General features: G+C 42.6%; 1 protein-coding gene across 1 annotated transcript in view; it reads right to left on the bottom strand.

Moving 5' to 3' along the window:
• ALKAL1 (ALK and LTK ligand 1) overlaps window positions 1-22,388 on the bottom strand; it is a 35,077-nt gene extending 12,689 nt beyond the window's left edge. The window contains exons 1-2 of the mRNA XM_081013648.1: window positions 22,089-22,388; window positions 19,503-19,925 (exon numbers count right to left, since the gene is read on the bottom strand). Of these exons, the coding sequence (XP_080869774.1) occupies window positions 19,503-19,925; window positions 22,089-22,200 (535 nt within the window). The 5' untranslated portion in view covers window positions 22,201-22,388. The remainder of the gene's footprint in view (window positions 1-19,502; window positions 19,926-22,088) is intronic.
• Between the last annotated feature and the right edge of the window lie 330 nt (window positions 22,389-22,718).

Raw genomic sequence — 22,718 nt, 5'->3', positions numbered from 1 at the left:
AATAAGACAGGGCTGGACCAAAATATTTGATTTCCTGAGAAAGAGCAGGAAACAGTGCCTCCCATTCTAGTCAAGGTGAGGTGGAAGCCAGAGCCAGCCAAGTTATTTTGGTGCTGGATAAAGAAAGCCCCTCCCCTCCAATCCCTGGCTCAGCAGTAAAAATGCAGTAACTGATGGTTTGCTGCCCTTTCATGACACCCTAAGTCAGCTGCCTGCTCCAGGGTCCCCAAGTGACAATGCCAGAGAGGGTGGCAAAAGAGACACAGTGTTTTCCTGGGTATGGGGGGGCCATTGGTGCCACTGTGTCAAGTTTCCATTAAACTTTGGCTCTTGTATTTATCTTGAACCCATTTAACAGAAACAAATCTGAAAAGCAATACAGTCATACCTCTTCTTGCAAATGCTTCATGTTGTGTTTCTTCGTGTTAAGAACGCGGCAAACCCGGAAGTGTTTACTTCCGGGTTTTACTGCACGCATACACACAGAAGCGTTCTGCGCGCTTCGCACATGCGCAGAAGCATCGCTCTGGTTACAGACTTTTTGGGGTGTGCATGGCACCCCGGAATGAGTTGTGTCCGCAACCAGAGGTACCACTGTAGTTACTGGTCACAAGTTAAAATCCAGAAAATTTAATGCTATGTTTACATGCAGAAATCCATTATTACGAAAAGCTCACTATTTATCAGGAGAAATATGATCCATCAATATAGGCAGCTGCCGGTTTAGTCCTTCAAGTACTTCTCTGTCATGAGTTCTTGTAATATGACTTACACTGGCAGGGTGTATTGTGGCCCAGATCCAACTAAGATTTACAAAGATCCCACAAAAATAGTCTGAGATCATTGCATTTCATAACAGTAAAATGTCATACAAGAGAACACCACCACTAAAGCAATTTATAGGGGGGGAAAGATAATTAAAAATTTGTGGCAATAAAAGAGTTAGTGGTTTAATTGTGGAACAAAAAAGATAGTTATTTTTTATTCATTGTAAAATTAAAAATGTTATTGTGCTTTGGCAGCAGTGCTGCACACGACACTTTCCAAAACGGCCAACATTGATGCCGAAATCCAGCATCGCCTGAGCTCTGCGAGTGCAGCTTTCTCCCGACTGAAGTGCAGAGTATTTGAGGACCAGGACATTGGCAGGGAAACCAAAATCCTTGTTTACAAAGCTGTTGTACTACCAACCTTACTGAATGCTTGTGAAATGTGGACCACTTATAAATGCCATCTCCAACTCCTCGAAAGATTCCATCCACGGTGTCTCCAAAAAAATTTACACATCACTTGGGAAGACAGACAAACTGATGCCAGTGTCGTGGAAGAAGCAAAGATCACCAGTGTCGAAGCAATCATTCTTCAACACCAGCTCTGTTGAACTGATCATGTTGTGTGGGTACCTGATTATCAGCTTCCAAAGCAACTACTCTATTACAAATTTTAAAATGGAAAGCGTAATGCTGGTGGTCAACAAAAGAGGTTCAAAGACTCTCTCAAGGCAAGTCTTAAAAAATGTAGTATAAACACCGACAACTGGGAAACACTGGCCTGCGAGCGCTCCAGTTGGAGAACAGCCCTTACCAAAAGTATACTGGGCTTTGAAACACTTAAACTCAGGACGAAAGGGAGAAACACGCTAAGAGGAAAGTACGCTTGGCAAACCCTCACCATGATCAACTCCCACCCGGAAACCAATGTCCCCACTGTGGAAGGACATGCAGATCCAGAATTGGCCTCCACAGTCACTTACGGACTCATTTTTAAAACCATGCTTATGGAAAACAATCTTACTCGGCTATGAGTGATCACCAAGGAAGAAAGCACACTACACACAAAACACACACAGTCTGCTATAATCCTGACTGAATGATTTCAAACAAACATGTGTAGGATTGCTAGAATCATGGAATTGTAGAGTTGGAAGTGACCCTGAGGATCATCTAGCCCAACCCCCTGCAATGCAGGAATATGCAGCTATCCCATAAAGGGATCAAACCTGCAACCTTGGTATTATCAGCATCACACTCTAACCAACTGAGCTATCCAGGTTAGGAGATGGTACTGTATCTTTCTACTGTATCTTGTAGAAATATTAGATAGAGATGAAGCCATAAAGATCGCAAACACTTTACTATCCGAACTGTACAATGTTCATGCAGAACCACCTACGAACATTTGTAAACTGTTTGAATTCTTTAAGCCAAACATTTCAGAGAATGTCCTTACAATAGGAAGGATCTACTTGAAAGCTCCCTTAAACGAAATTTAATGAAAGGATAGCGAGACATACTGTACTAAAAACAAGCCTGTTCCTTGATTGTGTTAATTATTTTGGGGGCCAGACCAGGTGGTGAAGGAAGCAGCTGGTGCCAGAATGTTTCAAGGATAAAAACAAAGATAGAGGTTTGCTGCCTGTTTCTGTCCACAGCAGAATCAGGTCCTCAAACTTTCATTTCAGGCTTTTGCCATATTTTTCAGGGGCATTTGGGGGCAAATACCAAACCTCAAGGGAGAAGAGGGGCCATGAAGAAAGAAAAAAAAAGAAAAAAAGGGGGGTGAATTCACGCTTTCACTGCTACGGTAAGCCCTTCCTCCAAAAAACTATTTTGGGTGCAAAACCACAGCCTCTGAAACGTCTACCTGGAATTCACTGCCTTCAGAATGGGGTGACAAATTTGGAATAAACACTTCAGTCCATTCCTAGACAGGAGGCAAATATGTAGCAGTGTGGAGGCAGAACAGAATTGGCTTCTGTTTGTAGTGTTATACTGCCTCTAATAAGTTAAAAAGCAAAACAAGAGAACATATGAACACCCATATCCAGCAGAATAAATTCTACCAGGTCATTTGACCCAGGTTTCAAAAACATTCAACAAAATAACCATTAGAGGTTATAGGATGGGTCAAATCATTCTGGTCCACCTACAGGTTTCTGCAAGTCAGGGCCAGCAGCTTCCATTCAGCAAGCAGCAGAAGCTAGCAGCAGTTCATTGTGTATAGATCACTTCCACAACATAAGAGACCCTAGGCATTTATCCAATCTTTCCTCATTTTTCTTGGAACTTGTGCGAGTGCAGAACTTGGAAGACTAAGCCTGAAATCTTTGCAGTACTCCTATTACAGTGGTACCTCGGGTTACAGACGCTTCAGGTTACAGGCTCCGCTAACCCAGAAATAGTACCATTGCTTCAGGATGAGAACAGAAATTGTGCAGTGGCAGCGCAGCGGCAGCAGGAGGCCCCATTAGCTAAAGTGGTATCTCAGGTTAAGAACAGTTTCAGGTTAAGAATGGACCTCCAGAACGAATTAAGTTCTTAACCTGAGGTACCAATGTAATTTCATTTGGACTTTCTCAGCAGCATTTCTCGGTCAATTGTACACCATGAGTTTTACCATATTCTACAAATGTGCTACTTAATATTAAATATATATTTTGAAGATGTTATATTCTGAAGCACATTGCTTGATTAAAAGAATGGAAAAAGCCATTTGTTTGATGGCTACAAACATTTGTTTAATGGCTATTTGGTCTTTTAAACAACATTATTCTAAAATAAATGCAACTGTTAGAGAAATATTTTATTGTTTTGTAAAACATTTGGGAATATAGAGACACCACTTAAGATGAGAACAAGATTGTGTAGGATTGCACAATGCTTTATATAGGTTCTCAGCAACTTAGTAGGATCAGCATAGTAAGGTATATTGGATTTGTAATGATTTAATTTGCTTGATTGTGGGACAAGCAGCTGGAGGCTCAAGCAGATAATTACAGCCCTAAGCCATGAAGTAATCCATATGTGGGGGGGGGGGGTTGTAGAACAGTCACACATGATAGGAAGCTTAAGTTAGAAATCAAGTTAAGCTGACATTCACAACACTTTTTAGTAGTACAAACTTCAGTGAATGATTAGCATTTAGGTATTCAGGGAGTTTGAAAATGCATAATACTATTGTTTCCTGAAAGGTGGAATAAAAGACCTTGCAGTAGGAGGGGAGGCACATGACTGATATTTCTTTGGCAGGAGGGATGAATGGTCACAGGGTCAAGTTTCTAAATGCTTTCCCCAATAGGCACATAAAAATAAAAAGTGCCTGCTATTTAAACAACCCCTCCCTCCAAAAAAGATCCCAGGATGCACTTATGGCAACCTAAGACAATTTCCCCTCACATTGTCTTTATTCTGAATGCCGGTCTCTCTAGGGTTGTTGCCTTGAAACCCTAAAAATAAGTAGTGTTTGCAAAAAGTACCACATATGCTTTCAGTTCAAGCCTAATGAACATATTTAGCATCCTACATATAATTATCCTGAAGCCTCTTGACTGAGTCCGTGTTGGATTGTGCCTACGTGAAAATATTTGACAGGCAGCAGTGGAAACTGTAGCCCTAAATATTATTAACAACACAGCAGAGATACTTTTCCTTTGGCAAGCAATTGTTACTCAAATTAGTAATGAATATTTCTAAGAATAAATGGTCCACATCAATCAGTGTACATTCATTCATTTGCCTGGCTACGTATCAAAAACATGCCTTTCAGCCAGACATTGTGCAGTCCAGTTCAACCAAATTCCTTTTCTGCCTCTGTAGGCTTCCTCCCTTGTCCCTATAGGTTAACATCTTTTTGTTTTGATGATCATGTTCTGTGCTGCCATTTATAAAAATTCTGTCTTTGCTTCCTCTTTTCCTTACTGCACCAATCCAGGACGAAAACATCCACACACATTTCTTGCAGCTGACTAGCTGAGTGCAAGTTTTCCATTCAGAAAGTCCAAGCTTCTAGAGTTATCCGTGATTTCAGACAGCAGGGCTGAGAAAGAGCTTTCAAAGCTCTCACCAGTCAATATAGATAGCACTTTGGGTACATCAGCCAATGATCCAAGTTTATATATGTTAACCTTAAGCTAATATCTCCAGCTTTCCATTCCCCTCTATATTATCCTACTGCGGTGGTGAAACAGTCCTCACCCATCACAATCCTATGCATCTTTACTGAGAAGTCACCTGAATTCTATGCAAGTGTGTATATGATTGCAGCTTTGCTCTATCCAATGTTTAAGGTAAAGGTAAAGGGACCCCTGACCATTAGGTCCAGTCATGGCCGACTCTGGGGTTGCGGCGCTCATCTCGCTTTTATTGGTCGAGGGAGCCGGTGTACAGCTTCCGGGTCATGTGGCCAGCATGACTAAGCCGTTTCTGGCGAACCAGAGCAGTGCACGGAAACGCCGTTTACCTTCCCGCCAGAGCGGTACCTATTTATCTACTTGCACTTTGACATGCTTTCGAACTGCTAGGTTGGCAGGAGCAGGGACCGAGCAATGGGAGCTCACCCTGTCACAGGGATTCGAACCGCTAACCTTCTGATTGGCAAGTCCTAGGCTCTGTGGTTTAACCCACAGCGCCACCCACGTCCCTTAATCCAATATTTAGCTGTTAATTTTAATGGACTATTCAAACTGATTTAAATGTTTCTTTTATCCCTCCATTACTTTATTTCCCCTGGTACAACAGACACATTGTCTGCTATTTAGTCTTCTTACTTTCTTTCTTTCCATCTTGCTGCTCTCTATGTGTAGAACACCCTCTGTGTTGTTTTCATACAGGTAAACAAGATACAGAACTGTGTTCTCACTCTAGGCATACTTGTTAGTGTCTAAAGTTATATTTTGAGGTCTCTTCAGAGTAGCCCATGCTGAGCTGTGCATGTCTTGAGGATGACCTACAAAGGCTTGCCATTTGGTACCTCCTTTCCCACCCCCCAATCATAGCTATAAGAACCTAAGAAATTCTGATTGACACACAGTTTGCAAGCACAGAAAGGTATACCGTGTCTTACATTCAGGGATTCATGATTCACTGTTCCAGACATACAGAACTGACTCCAGACTCTTGGGCACTGTGAAATGGAGGAAACTTATACTTCTCTCTTTTGAAGAGTTTTTCTACCTTTGAATCCAAATTGAGACTCAGTGGGTTTTTGCTAATTGTCCCTAGTAATAAAATTATAGCTCTGCTTCCCTGTGACATGCTCTAGTTAGCAGCCTAAAACCTTGAAATATCAACTCCACAGTGATATATGTGTATATGTGTAATATATGATCCGGAGGTCATGCAGGCTTGGTTGGTAACAGTGAATATGCTCAAACTATAAGCATCTATTATAATACCCACTGATATTATTATTAAAGCTGATTACTAATAATAATAATAACAATAATAATAATAATAATAATAATAATAATAATAATAATAATAATTGTTTGTAGCACTATAGAATGAATTAGGAGGGATTACAGCTGCACTTCTGTGGTTAAAAATATCAAAGAGTTCCTTGAAGCCTATCTGCATTAGAAAGCATTGATTTGCACTTATGAACCAGTTTGTGATACAATAGAGATGAAGGTGAGGGACTGAATGTCTGAACTCCCTGTATATACTATCATTTAGAAAGATAGGCTATGATAGAGCCTTTCCCCCCAGCATGCTATTTTGCATCTACCAGAAATTCTCCATGTGGATGTACATTTAAATTTATTTTTCCTTCCCTGTGGTTAGTGGTTTAGGAATAGATGTAAAACTTGAGCTGACTGTGTACTCCATCTCTAAGGATCACTGGGCAGGAATATGAAGGGAAGCAGCCAGAAAATGTATGCATCAGGAGTCACCAATCCAGTGACATTCACTGCACTCATGAAAACCATCACTGGCATCCCAGAAAGGCCTCCAAACTCTGAACTTTCATTTAAAAGAGAAAGCAAGTCTCTAGCCCTCCTTGAAGGAAAGTCATGGAGAACAATTTACAGGTACCCTTCTAAGCAATTTCTGTGAAATGAACTAGACTTGCTGCTTCTGCTTGTTAGTGTTCTTAGCCAGTAAGTCAGAGCCGTAAATGAAAAGTTAGTTGTTTGGACACCAGGCAATAGTAATCCCTAGGGTCCTATGCTTTCCCCTCCCTTTTAGTGCACTTTTCCTGAATCTGTCTTATTTTCTAGTGCTTAGAATCTCCACTTTGCCCTTCCTTTCCCCCTAGCAACTAGGATGCATCTTTCCTGTGATGGTTTTGTCTACGATTAGGTAGTCCCTTATAGGTGATTTTCTGCAAATACTACTACACAATAGGTGTAGGTGGGTGTTAAAGGCCTGCCTTCCCAATCCCCAAGAAGGCAAATGTAAAAACATTGTTAAGAGGTTCACGTATGTCTTCTATTATGCCAGAGCTAAAGACCAAGCATTCACTGGTCCAAAAAGGTTGGTGACCCCTGGTCTACAAATAAATGTTTCCAATTCAGAAATCTGATTTAGTAAAGTGATAAAAACCTTTTTCAAAGTTCCCAGGACGGCATCCACAGTTTACATATCCGTATTATAGCTGTTGCTTTTTTATTGTTATTTTTCCTTTTACTTTTTTGCTATGACATGACAAAAATATGCATTTTGTCACATTTCCAAACCACTAACTTTTATTCAGAATAGACCCACTGAAATTAATGGGCTTAGACATTTTCATTCATTCCAATGGGTCAACTCTGAGTTAAACTTAGTTGACTACTGCCCAAAATTATTAATTCAATTTACATCCCACCCTTCCTTCCAAAGGAGGGGGGGGAAACAGCTTTTTCATAGAAGGCCTTTGTTCTAGGAGCATCTTGATTAATAACCATCTAGTATGAACACTAAACAGTTTTTATTTGTTTTGCTTTTGCTCTAAATGCTTAGGACTCACCCGCTATTTAGGACTCCCCCTACTGGTGGTTAACCCTCACCAGTCTTCAAGCAAGCGGGCTGAAGCCAGTTAGTTGTTAGGACCAATGCCTAAGCCAATACCGCTCAATTCTTGTAATCAATAAAGTTGTGGCCTAATTTGACCCATTAACTCGAATTCTTGTGTCTCGTGTCTTTATTTCTGAGGGGGGAGGGGGGAACTCGCCACGCAACCATGGTTGCCAGGTTTAGATCAAACCAGTCTTTGAAAACATGAGCTGGTGTCAGTTTCTAGTTGGCCCAGTTTGGTCATAACAGAAGCCCATTACTTATTATCTGAACAAGTCTTAAATCATGGCATGGAGAGAAGGGTACAGGCAGTGCAGGAATGGATTGCACAGGCACATGTCTCATGTGTAGCTCAGTTTAATAACATGTTACTGTACATTTAAACCAGGTGTTTATCATCCTCTCAAAATAATTTAGTCCCTTAAGTCCATCCCTATATTATTCCTTTTCTGGAAAGTTTTCTAACACAATCATCTACATTGCTGCTTATTTCATTCCAAACTTAATTGAACGTGTTGCAAGAATGCCATCACTGATAAACATGCATCAGTAGATACAGTCACCAAAAACATAAGGGTGGCCTCGTGCTGATACAACCCTTATTCTATTTGATCATTTTCTATTCTTTGTTTATTGCCACTCTCTTAATTAGATTAAAATGCCTTAAGGCAGAGAGGCCTGTCACTCTTACACGTTTGTTCATATCTAAAGCACTGAGTAAAATCAATGTTTTGATTTTGCTCATTCAACAGTTTGTTCATAGGCCTTCTTCTAAGATAGATTTATTCAAACTGATGACCTGAAAGTAAATGTTCAATAGCAAGGGCCTCTGTTCAACCGCAAATCTGGTATGAAATTGTTCATCGGTCCATCACTTATTTCCCTACATATTGATTGGGTCTAATTAATTTCCATGTATTGTAAAAAGCATACCTTGCCCTTCAAAATTATTTGTCTATGGCCTACACACTGATCACAAAATTCAGATCTCACATTGGTGTGTTGGGAAACAGTCCACCTTGGCCTGTGGTGTTTTGTTAGCCACTTGATTTTGACTCAAGTTCAGTCTATGTCTACTTCATTTCTCTCCACACCCACCTCCATTCACTACTGGCAAATCCAAGAATATCTGTAACTTTTCCAGAATTCAATAGCAACGTCAAGCTATTATATTTTCACCCACCCAGATAAAGCTTACCAAATTACAGACAAATGAGTATAGGGATATCTGTGCTAGGCACATTTAATTTTTAAATTTTTTTTTAAAAAGAAAATTCCCATATGATATTTTTATTTTAGGACAGAATTGGATGAAATTTGCAGGCAAAGTCACATCTTCTGAGCACATGAATCCTGACAAATTTTAGATGGATAACTGTAGTAATTTTCCTGAAATTGCAGCCATTATAGTTTCTGGATTTATAAAGAGGAATATCTTAAACTTCCATAGTATTTTGTGGGCAATTGGTCTGAAAATTGAAGCGATAGGGAGAGATACCCTAGAGTAAGACATTTGCCAAACTGCAGACAGATAAGACCCAGGGCATTTGTGCTAGGCCGGCTGTATAGGTGATTCTGGAGTGGGCAAAATCATTCCCTCTGATTACAAGCTAATTCCACCTTCTTGAGCCTGTAATTTTTCTTAAGCTAGAGACAAGTCTTTTAATTTTGCAAAGCTGCTCCCTTTCCCTCCTCCTGCCATAGCTTGGTCTTTCCCTTATATGGTAAGCTTGGAGACATTTACTAATTGCTTTTTATGTATGGCTTGCTGAGGCACAACAGGGCATTTCAAGGGTCCCTGCTTTGACTTATGCAGCTTTGCACACATCCTGCTTCATCTCAGACAAACTCAAAATCTCTCAGAAGCACCCTGCCTTGGCTTGGAATTCATCCATATCCAAAGCACATCTCTATTTCCCACCAGGTTTTATTGTACTTTTTCCCAGGTTACTTACTCCCTGTATTAGGTAAAGGGACGCCTGACCATTAGGTCCAGTCGTGACCAACTCTGGGGTTGCGGCACTCATCTAACTTTATTGGCCGTGGGAGCCGGCATACAGCTTCTGGGTCATGTGGCCAGTATGACTAAGCCGCTTCTTGCGAACCAGAGCAGGGCACGGAAACGCCGTTTACCTTCCCGCCGGAGCGGTACCTATTTATCTACTTGTACTTTGATGTGCTTTCGAACTGCTAGGTTGACAGGACCTGGGACCGAACAACGGGAGCTCACCCCGTCGCAGGGATTCAAACCGCCGACCTTCTGATCGGCAAGTCCTAGGCTCTGTGGTTTAACCCACAGCACCACCCTTACTCCCTGTATTAGAAAGTTTGTAATGTTTGATGTCTCACTGTGCTTATGTTATGTTGGAAGCTGCCCAGAGCAGCTGGGGCATCCCAGTTGGGTGGGAGGGGTATAAGCAATTAATAGTAGTAGTAGCAGTGGTGATGGTGGTGGTGGTAATAATCAATTTTTTCATCCTTTCCATGAGAGTAGACTTTTTAGCTTCAATTTTGTCCCCCATGCCTTTTAACATGTACACTGAGGTTGAGAACCTCTAGCCCATGGGCCAGTCTTGGCTCACCAGGGGATCCAATTGGGCTTGTGAGACCTTTTTCCTGAACCCATGCTTCCCTGCCCATCAGATGATGGGCAGAAGGACAGGATTTAATCCTGCACAGGCTGTCATCCACTGAGCGAGGATAAAAGCCCTGTGCAAACGCACCCTTTGAAGCACCTTGCATGTGACAGATGCTTTAAAGAAGCTTCCACAAAGTAATGTAGCCCCTATACTCCCGTTTGAGCCTCTGGAGGCTCAAATGAGAGCATAGGGGCTATTTTTAAGTCTTCTACAAGTTTCTCCACTCCCTATGAGTTCCTGATTCTGGAGGCTTGAAATGGAAGCATGGGGAGACTTTGGTTCCCTCCACTTCCTTTCTAAGCCTTTGCAACTGAAAAATTTAAATGGCAGTGCAGGGAGGCTTGAAAACCACAGTGTATGACCACTGGGAAGAGTGCAGAGTGAAGAAATACCATGAGGCACAACCGGACGCCTTCATCTGCCCCACCAGCAACAAAACATGTCTTTTCCGTATCAGTCTCTACAGCCACAGCAGGGACTTCAACCTTCCAACAGTTTGTCTTCACCCCCAAAGGTACACTCCTCCCTTGTCCCCCCGATACAGATGCCAGAAAGACACTAAACACTTATCAAATTTGACCTAGGAGGCAGATCTTGAGAAGGATGTTGCTCATGTAGCCAAATGATTACCCACCTCTCATCTGCATGAAATCAATGGGGCAGAGGGAGAGTGAAGTATGGGATCATCAGAATTCTATGACTCCAATACTTGTCTTTCCTTTGCATCAAATCCAAGTGAGGGAGTGCAATCCATGAATGCATATCTGGCTGCTGCTCTGATTATATCTCCTGTTTCAAAGGCAAATATTACTGCCTGAATCTATTCCCCCCTCCCCTGTTATCACTGTATCTTTTGATGTAGTCACTGGCACCCAGTGTCCAAAATTGTATGTGACATTTAATAACACTTTGTTCTGCATCTGTTTCATTTTCTCTGCCTTGAGACTCTAGTATCCAGTGCAGGTGCATTTGCACTCAGTGGTTATTGCTTATTCCAATGTTAATCAAATCATCAAGCACCCACCCCATAAATAGTGAATGGTATCTAAGGAAGTCTCCACAAAAGTTAAGTGACCCAAGCTCCTTCTGGTTCCCTTGTAATTTGAGCAACGGACCTTATGGTCCAAATGTTTCATATTATTGTTAAGACTACTATTATTGGGTTGTATCCAGTGGTGGCTTTGAGTAAGCACTAAGCATTTCTGCTTCTGCAAGGTGGGGCTCCCAGTTTTTTGCTGTTTCCCCAACTCACTGCAGCTTCCCATGCCCCCCAAGCTACCCCTGAGGATATGAGACACAGAGGAGGCAAAAATAACAACAAACGAAGTTAGAGCAGAGTCAGAAAGGCAAGAGAAATAAAGGATGATTGATGCATTTATTTATGCAAACCACTGTCCAGCATATCAGATGATGAAAAATGTTATGTTTTCTCTCAATTTAAAACCTTCTATCAGCAAGAAACCTACACATATTGGGTCAGTTGCTTATTTAGGAACTGAACTGTGAGAGATTTAGTTTGAAGCCATTAGTCCAATTAGTATCTGCTATGCTTGCTTGTAGTATATTTTGCTGGACTGGGATGTTTGCCAGTGAAATGAGGGATAGCATGTCAGCCCCACAGTTCGAAACTGACATTATAAAAGTAGGGCAAATAAATTAGGTCTCAGTCATAGTAAGGGAAATCAAAGCAAGAAGCAACTCAATAACTATTTAATAAGACTCATACTATGGGAATTCAAGAAAAACAACAGGTGCTGTGATTCAAGCATCAAAAGAATATACATTTGTGCTCCTTTTTCTAAAACATGTGATTACCTTCTCACAGTTTCTATAAAGTAGAAACCACCTCTGTGGTTTTAGGGCTATTAATTTAAGAGAGTCATCAGGGAAAATAAAGAGTAACTAAGGAACCTAAGAAGTATAACTATACACTACCAACTGTATGTTTCACAGAACAGCAAACTTCAGAATACACCATGCTTTACAATTCTTAATCATTGGTGGGGCATCCGCATGCAATTAATCATTTCAATTCAGAATTGGTTTGGGTTTTCCCCAAGCCTTGAGAATGCTTAGAAAAGTATTCCGCTTATGATAAAAATTCTCCAATGCATGACAAGACCCACCAGCTCTTTCATCTGCCAATTTCTATCATCATCTCCTTTACTATATTTTTCCCAAACTTATGAGGGGCGATGGGATGGGAAGGATATGGCAGCCGAGCATTTCTGCAAAAGCAGAGGGCTTTCCCCAAGTGTTCAGCTCTGTGCAGTCGAGACCTCTGGTCATGCATGGGCCCACCATTTTTACAGGAAATGTGGCAAATGAGATAGCTTATCAGAGTGAACTGAAGGCAGTTCCATCCAGAGTCAGAAATATCAACCAAGCACACCAAGAAGGCTTTTTTGCTTTGGAATGGAAATGTCTTCAACTTACTGTGAGAAGAACTTTTTGTTTTTGTTTTTAAAAAACCTTCTGGTCAATGAATAAAGAGGATGAAAAATACTACGTGGACAAAATGGACTGTTTCAAGAGGTGGCAGAGAGATATTTCTAGATTTGTCTGGCAGGGCAAGAAGCCCAGAATAAAATTTAAAATACTAACATGTAAAGGATAGAGGTGGATTTGCCCTGCCAGACCTTAAACTTTACTATGAATCAGCAGCTTTTTGCTGGTTGAAAGAATGGTTGCTTCTTGAAAACTCTGACATTTTGGATTTAGAAGGCTTTAACAACGTATTTGGATGGCATGCATATCTGTGGTATGACAAGGTCAAAGCACATAAAGCATTTAAAAACCATATTGTCAGGAAAGCACTGTTTAATGTTTGGATAAGATACAAGGATTTATTGGAAAACAAAACTCCAAGGTGGCTGTCACCAATGGAAGCGAAAGCCTTGAAAAAGCTCAATATGGAGGTCAAATGGCCGAAATATTGGGAAATTTTGGAACAAGATGGAGACAGATTGAAATTGCAGAGTTTTGAAAAACTAAAAAACAAAGTGTGAGACTGGCTTCATTATTATCAGATAATGGAGGCATACAATTTGGATAAGAAAATTGGTTTCCAGGTGGAAAAATCAAAATTAGAAACAGAACTGTTAGAACCCAAAACTAAGAATTTGTCAAGAATGTATAACTTACTCAGGATGAAACGGTGAAATCTGCTATGATTAAATGGGCACAAGATGTTGGACATAACATCATGTTTGCTGACTGGGAACAGTTATGGACCACAGGTATGAAGTTTACGGCATGTAATGCCCTAAGAGAGAATATTATGAAAATGATATACAGGTGGTACATGACCCCAGTCAAGCTTGCAAAAATCTATCATTTGCCCGATAATAAATGCTGGAAATGTAAAGAAACTGAAGGTACATTCTTTCACCTTTGGTGGACGTGCCCAAAGATTAAGGCTTTCTGGGAAATGATATATAATGAATTGATAAAGGTATTTAAATATACCTTCCTGAAAAAACCAGAGGCCTTTCTTTTGGGCATTGTCGGCCAATTGGTGCCAAAGAAGGACAGAACTTTTTTTATGTATGCTACAACAGCAGCAAGAATACTCATTGCAAAGTATTGGAAGACACAAGATCTACCCACACTGGAGGAATGGCAGATGAAAATGATGGACTACATGGAATTGGCGGAAATGACTGGCAGAATCCGTGACCAGGGAGAAGAGTCGGTGGAAGAAGATTGGAAGAAATTCAAAGATTATTTACAGAAATATTGCAAAATTAATGAATGTTAGAGTGATGTTGGATTGAAGTTAAGTGGCCTCTAGCTGCACAGGCACACAAAAAAAAACATGGAAAAATTGGTTTTTAATATGTAAAAGGTAAAATTTAAAGTTATAATATATCAAGATTAAGGATTAGGATTAAAAAGGTTAAAAGAATGGAAAAATTGGTTTTTAATAGGTAAAAATTTAATGTTATAATATATTAAGATTAAAGATTGGGATTAAAAAGGAGGGAAAGAAATTGCTGGACTAACAAACTGAATTGGAATACAAAAGAGGGAGGTATGAGGAGGTCCGGGAAACAAGTAAATGTAAAAGAAGTGATGAAAAGACGGAATTGTTTTTAACTATTTTTTCTTTTTTCTTTTTGTATTTTGTATTGTGTATTTTTCTTTTTATTCTTAAATTCTTCTTTTTTATTAATGTGATTCTTTTCATGTGAAACTTTAATAAATATCATTTAAAAAAAAATACTACGCTTGCTAGAATTCATGTTGGCAGGAATGGGCAATGAAGTATGGCATAGTAAATCCACAAACTACATACAGTTAAAGACTAACAGATTTGTTGTAGCATTAGATTTCATAAACGAGAATCCACTTCATCAGATATGTGATGAAGTGTTGCATATGATGAATTGCACTCCCATCCATACCAGGTTATCTCATACCAGATGTGCTAGTCTTTAAAGTACCACAAAATTCTTCATTGTTTTTGAAAGCAAAGGATTTTGTTGCATATTGTCGATAAGGTATGTCATACAATTGGGTGGGGCAGATGGGCAAGGAATCATGCAAGCAAGATAAACTGCAGGAGAGGAAGCCCCCGATGAGAAAATGCCTCAAACCCACTGAGAAAAAGTATCAAAGAAAAACAAACAAGCAAATTGGGCACCTGTGTGAGTTTAGCAACAGGGTGAGGAGACTGGTACAGACAGCCCACTCTTTCCCATTTTAATATTACAATTAAAAATGTAATATTACAAATTACAAATTCCCAAGTGAACAACAAAAAGCCATTGTATCACGTGTGTTGCACAGAATGGCACATGTACCTGCTGGACAGAAGCCTTGAGAGTGTAATTAGTGCAATGAATTCTTGCCTCTCAGGGAACAAGTTTGATCCCTTAAGGCCAAAGTAGTCAACCTGGAGAAACAGAGAGGCAGAGAAGTTTGTGGATGAGGTCTTTAAAGACATGCCAAAAGCATTTCATTACCATGGACTCTATTGTCACAGAGAATGAGAATCAGAGAGGAACTATCCATGAGGGAACAAACAACTATCCTCTTGTGCCAGGAATCCACCACCAGGGACCCAGGTTCTACTGATAGTGAGTGATCTGATTATAATGGAAACAGACAGCTGGATTTGTCATGGCCATGGAGATGGCACAATGATGTTCCTGCATGCCTGGCATGAAGGTAACAGATATCATACTTCATCTAGATAGGTTGGCAGATAAAGCTAGGGAGGCATCAGCAGTCATTCCACATGTCAACATCAATGACAGGAACAAATAAAATGTGGTTCTAGAACCAAAATTTAGGTTGATATGTAGAAAACTGAAATCCAGGGCCTCTGCTGTAGCTTCCTCAGGTATGCTACCTATTTCATGCATAGGACCAGTTAGAAAGGTGGAGCTGAGAGGTCAATGAGCAAACAAAATTGTGGCTTTTTATTTTATTTATATTGCTCCTTTGAATTCTGTGGAATTCAAACTGCAATAAAAGAAAAGAAATAAAAGAAGCAATAAAAATACAATTAAAAATCAATACTGGACAGATATTTAATGCAATGGATGCACCACTTGTGGTCTTCAGCCATAAATCCAAAGACATGCCATGGACCACCTGAATGGGAGCCCCTGATGTACATGAAAAGGTCACATTACAGGAGTTCATTTAGCTGCTCCAATATAAACTTTGATTAAAGAATAAAATAGTGGTTTCAGATTTATGCCACTCACAATCTTTGACTGAAGACTTTTCTAGTACACACTATATATCCAAGTAGTCCTTTCTTTAAAACAAAAGAAAAAAAGGTTGAACGTGTGCTATTTGAAGATAAAAGCATGAGATCGGTAAACATTCCAGAACAATTCTAAAGTTAAATGGAATGAAATTAGAAACCCAGTGTAATACTGTACATATAGGTGGTGTCCAATGTTGTCTGTCTGAAAATGGAAGCTATTTGTCAGCAGAAAAAGCCAGAGTGGCAATTCTCAGCAGTTTCCCCTCCACTCTGCAGCCTCCAACGATCTAATGAATTGTTCTTCATCAATGGCCAATTGTTGTAATTTCTCATTGTAGCCTGAAATCTTCACATATAAAATAATGGAAGTTGTTTAAAAACAATGGCTTCTAATCTTAATTGTAATAACTCACAAATAATTGTCAAAATCCATAGTTTCTTCATGCCATGTTTATGCTAATTTAGCTCGATGAGCTGATTATGTCTCTTACTATCTTCCTGATATTATATCAGAAAAAGGACAAACTAAAAGGCATACAGAGTAGATAATATGTAATCAACTAAAAATGTGGAATAAGTAAAAAGAAAAAGCAATTTATTGGCAATTGAAACTGAGCATTCCTTCAATGATAGGTTGTTATATAAAATTTCATATTTGGACGTAACCATTTCTGTGATATTGATTGTGTGTGTGTTTGCAGAAAATATTCTACCAGATGATAGTGGTAATTTATGACTAAACTTACTTAACATTTGTCAAATTTTACTTGAATGCTGTGGCTCTTGAGTAGCAGCTTCATGCCAAGCATAATGGTAAAAGCAGTGTCAGAGGGCCTTGGACTTACTGGGAAAGGAAATGTGCTTTTGTGAGCATGGTATCTTAGAATATCATGAGATTTTTAATATTTCGCTGTATTAGCAAAATATACAAATTCAGCCATCTTTGTGTAAACTGCATAAGGCCATGAAAGTGTAAGTTGTATTAGCTTCTCTATAGTTTATCTCCAGAAAAGAAAAACTTTAATGAGTTTTATATTACTTAAAAACAAACTCTTCTGTACCTGTTGAACATATCTGGGAATTTAACAATAATTAAATTACTTTAGCAATGAAAAAAAAGGTGGAATAAGTATATGTAATTAAAATGTGCATCCATTTTTTAATTTACATCAGTGGCTGCACCTCTACTAACAGTGCTACCTCGGGTTAAGAACTTGATTTGTTCTGGAGGTCCATTCTTAACCTGAAACTGTTCTTAACCTGAAGCACCACTTTAGCTAATGGGGCCTCCCGCTGCTGCTGTGCCGCCGGAGCACGATTTCTGTTCTCATCCTGAAGCAAAGTTCTTAACCCGAGGTACTATTCTGGGTTAGCGGAGTCTGTAACCTGAAGCGTCTGTAACCCAAAGTACCACTGTACAGCCAAAGCACCTTGCCTACAGTGCAGATGGCTCACTTGCTTGCATCTGACAGAAAACTTCCCAAAGGCATTGTACAGACCAGATATATCAGTTATGCATTGACGACTATACAATGTACAACTGAACTCACACAGATTTGTCCTCATGTAGATGCAGCTCTTGGGAAAGAAAATGACTATTGTCTTCGGGTACAATCCAAAGACAGACTCATGTATCTTCCAATGAGTCAGAACTGAAGCAAAAAATCACATAAATCATTCTATGCTGGGTCCTATGAACTCCAGATGGAGTTTGTTGCCTCCATCTCATTGCAGCCTCCCGATCCTGACATCCAAAGACCCTTAGGAATGGTGTGATATGAGACATGGGGTGGTCACAGCTGGAGGAGGACCAGCCAAAATAAGGACAGCCTTGTCTGGTGAGCAGGAGCTCCTTCAGTTTACACAAGCCGTCCGTTGGATCAAATCCACTGCCTTCATGTGATGTATTTTAGTGGGACTTGGGTACACCTAGCATTCTGTGCATTGTGCCTCTTATTTGCAAACCATCACTCTCCACTTCCAGCCACTTAGGCACTAAAAGAGAAAAGAAATTATCAAGATGGAAAAGTTTGACAAAAGTCACCACTAAAACTAAGTACTTACTTAATCACTTCCTCTGTCTAAAAATCCAGGAATGTGGTGGGTTGGTGTCAACTGTGTTTTGCCCCTAAAAAATGTTAACTATAGTTGTTTAGGAAGGCTTTGCCTCTTTCTCAGTGTTAAAAAGAGTAACCAGAATAGTTGGGTGGAAACACACACTTTCTAAACAACAGATACATTTTTTATCTTAATCAACGTGGAGCCAGAAGCAAAATGGGAGTAATAAATGCCAGGGGCCAGGTTATGATCTGAGAACACATGAAAGAAACCTCCACCTTTTAAAAACTAAGCCAGTGCAGGAGATGGGTGCCTTCTGCCAGGGAACACAGAGAACATAAATGCCAAGAGCCAGTGTTGCTTCTCCCTTTATGATTGCAAAAAGGATTTCTTTGGGGTCTATTTGCCTCCACAACGAAAGACAACAGCAGACTCTCCTGGAACTCCGGCTGCTATGTACATAAAGCTGGAAGGCTGGTGCCTTGAGGTTTTAGCCTCAGAAGACCTGTACCAATTAACAGCTCAATAGGCACTTGGAGAGCCTGAAAGTGAATGAGCCTTGCATACCCTGGAACTTTTCAGGACAAGGCAGGGAAAGTTAGGGAGATCTGCTGAGGATCAAACACCACGCTCTGTACTAGACACAACAAAACCAGGGCTGTGAAGAGCCAGACAGAGAAATAAGGCTTGTCAGAACAGCCGGAGCAGCAAGGGAACACACAGAAACCATGAGCCACGGTAAGCAAAGCAACAGGTTAATTTGCATTTTAAAATGGCCTAAAACCCAGCTACCACTTGCAATATGTTTGGGAAGCATCAAGTCAGCCTGGCTGTTTACCAACCAGATCCTATTTCTAACAGTCATATGGAAGTAAAGTTAAAAGCAGCACTGATTTCAAAGTCATTTTGAAGTCATTAGGTCAAAGTAAACCAGAGGGTAAACCTTCTGTCCTGAGTTCAAACGATGACCGCTGCATCAATGTAAGAGCGGTAAGCAGGGATGGTCCTATTTTAAAGCCTTCTCCTTTACTATGCGAAACTACTAGGGATGAGGAAAGCAGAAGGTAGCACCATCGCGTTGAGGAGGCGCGCATCATCAAGGGAAGGCGGAGGCTCATTCAAGCTTACCTGGAATCCAAGCCTTGAGATCTCAGTCCCAGGTAGCAACTGGGTGGGGGGGGTGGCGCTTTGCACATGGACAGCGGCAGTCGTGTTCTTTCCCCTGCCCCCTGCAAAGGAGCTCTGACTCAAGCTGCGATGGGGCAGGAAGGGCGAGACCCGTTAGGGGTTAGGCTGTTCTCCGCTTACCTGAATGCCTGGAAGAAGTGAAGAACCGGGGTGCCTGCGCGCCCGCTCGCTCCCTGGAGGAGGAGGAGGACGACGAGATCACTCTGGCTTCTCGATCCACCGAGGCGGAGGAGTAAAGGGCGCCGCCGGTCGTGTAGCGCCGAGCGATGACCCGTTCCGCCCCCAAGGGGTGAAAAGGCGCCTGGTGCTGAGGGCGGCTGTGGCCGCTGCCCCTCTCGCGAAGGGCTTTGAGCAAGAGTTCCAGCAGCGCCTTCCTGTCCGCCGCCGCCGGGCTCTGGAGGTCCCGGGTCTTGTTCTTGGCGGCGGCGGCGGCGCCCTCGGCTCTGGGCGCCCGTCCTGAGGTGAAGAGCAGGAAGAAGAAGAGGGCAGGCAGCGCGTGGTAGCGGCGGCGGCATGGCTTGGCCCCTTGCATCTCTCGGCCTCCTGAGGGGAAAGAGAGCGAGGCGGCGGAGGCAGCGCTCGGCGGTTAGCTCCTGCTGCTGCTGCTGCCCCTTCCCGCCCTCAGCTCCCGCCTCATCGTGGGGCTGGCACTGGCCGCGCAGCCTGGAGCTCGAGCGGAGGGACAACACGCCGAGCCCCGCGAGCGCGAGGCCGCTCTGGTCGGCGGGTTGGTCGCCGCTGCTTGCGGGCGCGCCAAAGGCACGTGTCGCGGTTGCCGCGCCGGGGAGAGAAAGTAGGGCGTCCGCGCGGCGGCGGCGGCGGCGGAGGCTGCTTCCCAGAGGCTGGAGCCCTCGCTCCTCTCGGCTTGGCCGCTGCGAGGGTGTCAGGCCAGCTCCCCAGGCGCGCGCTCCCAGCGGGGGCCTCGCCAGTTGCCAGCCCGGACGCTCGCTTCGCGCTCGGGTCTGTGCCGGGGCGTGTGAAGGGAGGAGGAGAAGGAACACCAGGCGGAGCGGGAGGGAGGGGCTCTTGGGGCTGGTCCCGCCGCCGCCGCCGCGACCCCGCCCACCATCAGGCAGCCGCCGCCGCCGCCGCGGCTTCCCTTTTAGACCCCGGAGCCCTTTAGGGCACATTTATAGACACGGATTATGAGGAGGGCATTAAGCAGGCCACGCATTTCGCGATCCGCGGGGCTTTAGGCGGGATTTGCCTGGCTTTCTTTCCCAAGCGCTCCTGGGGCTTTAAAGCGCTCGACGGACGAGTTTTAACTCTGAGCAGGGGGGCGCCAAGTAGGGTGCGGGGGGCTCCCCCCGACTCCCCCCTCTCGAAGGAGAATTTGTGAATGAATTTGTAGGAGTGGCTGCTTATCTCTTACCCGGATCTTTAGGTCTGTGATCAAATAGGGGACTCCACACACACATTGCTCGGGTTAGCTATCTCCGGGGCGCGCCGTTGCACCAACGTTGCGCGCACCTCGAAAGTGATTCTATGGGGCGGGGTACAGTAGTTATTTGTTTTTTTTTCAACACTGCACAACGCCTGGATTTTCTACCCCAGTTTATTGATTTCCCCCACCCTGGAATATGGCAATTTTAAAGGATTTGTAATTTGACATCTTTTCTAGAATGGGCACCCAGGACATGGAGGATTCGTCCGAGGTGCGGTTCAAAATCGAACTCCAGGACTTGGAAGCAGCAACCTGATTTCGATTTTTAAGCATCTCTGTTTAAACCTATTAAGAAATAACACCCTTAACCCAAAATTATGTTCAGAAGCCAAAGTCTCTCTTTGTCTCTCCCTCAAACACAACTAAAATCTTTTGCATCGCGAAATACTATATTCTCATTTATTTCTTTTAAGCCTTCTGGAAAATTCCTCCTTCGTTCCTTTTTTTTTTTTTTTTTACAGCGCAATCCTATGCTTGTCTACTCGGAAATAAACCCTAGGGAATAAAATTGGGCTTGGTCGAAGTGTTCGCAAAATTGCAGGTTTAATATCCCTCCGCCTCTATCATCGACGGCAACTACGGTATTTGGATTCGTAACCTGTCTTTATAGGGTGGGGTTTTTCTTCAAGCTCTGATTTGGGTGGTCTTACGCCTACACCCACCCATACCTCTACCGCTTTAAATCCAGCCCTGCCCATTCTGCTGAGTGGGGCCCTGGGCTACCTTCCCGAGGACACCCATGTTTTAGACCCCCTCGAAAAAAGAGAGAAGCGATTGGAAACCCGACCACGAAGGGACTCGGGCTCCCAAGCTCGGTACTTTATCCCCCTACGTAAGCTCTCCAAATATAGCGAACAATGAGGATTAAGGGAGGGAGAATATTAATTCAGTTATTCACAAACCCACTTCTTTGGGTTCTGTCTCTTCCAACTCCCTTTCGCCCAGTGTTGTCTTTGAAAAAAAATATCTAACGGAGGGAAAAACACAGAAACACCCACCCACCCGGTGGTCGTAGCGTCTGCACAAATGCAAACTTCTTCCATTCACCTTCCTCCTTGGCAGGTGCATCGCCTGGAAAGCGATTTCACTGTTCCTTCATACCCCCCTCCCCCCAGGGCACCCTGATTCATTTCAAGCAGAAATATACTAGTAGACAGAAACCCTCAGTAATACCCAAGGGGCCCCCGTCCATTCACAACAACGTTGAGAGACCTGCCTAAAGCCTGTCATGAGTCTTTTCAGGGGCGAGGAAAGGACTTTACCGTGCCAAAGTTGCCTCTTCGGTCCTGCGGCTTCCCCGCTTGGAGGCTGGTCTGAGATCCGTAAAAACTGCGTCCTGGGCGTCGCGTCGCAGCCGTCGGAATTGGCTGCCATACACCTGGCTTATATAGTTCCGCCTCAGCTAGTCCGCTGGAGTGCTATCGACTTTAGGTGGGTGGAAGGCAACGAAGTCTTCTCTTAATCATTCTTCTTCGGCTCAACGAGGGTCTCCCCCCTCCTTTTCCTGACCAACTTCCTCCTCCCCACTTTTTTCCTTCCCCTGAGGACGCAGGTTCAAACTCATGGAGATGACTCCCCTCCGCTACTTGTGAAATGAGATTGTCGTCCAGATTAGAGGATGCTCCCAGCGCTTTGCTTTCTTAGGTTAGTGGGATTCCCTAGCATTGACGTATGGGGGGGGGGGGAATGACCGGAGTGGGTGGGTGAGACACGCAGCAGGAAAAGTATTTTTTTTCTCCTAGAAACTGAATTGAGGATGAAAGACCTTCATTTCAAAGGACAGGTTGTGTATAAATTGCTGAAAACTAACGGTGAGTTGATCTTGGAAGAAAGGGGGGCAGTAAAGTTAGCATCAAAAGGGAGAACAAAAAAAATCGAGCCCATTCAAAGTT

Source organism: Podarcis pityusensis (genome assembly GCF_964106645.2).
Source record: "Podarcis pityusensis genome assembly, chromosome: 7".
NCBI classification, from domain to species: Eukaryota; Metazoa; Chordata; class Lepidosauria; order Squamata; family Lacertidae; genus Podarcis; species Podarcis pityusensis.
Note: the sequence above shows the minus strand (reverse complement) of the source record. Positions and strands in the feature narration are given on the sequence as shown.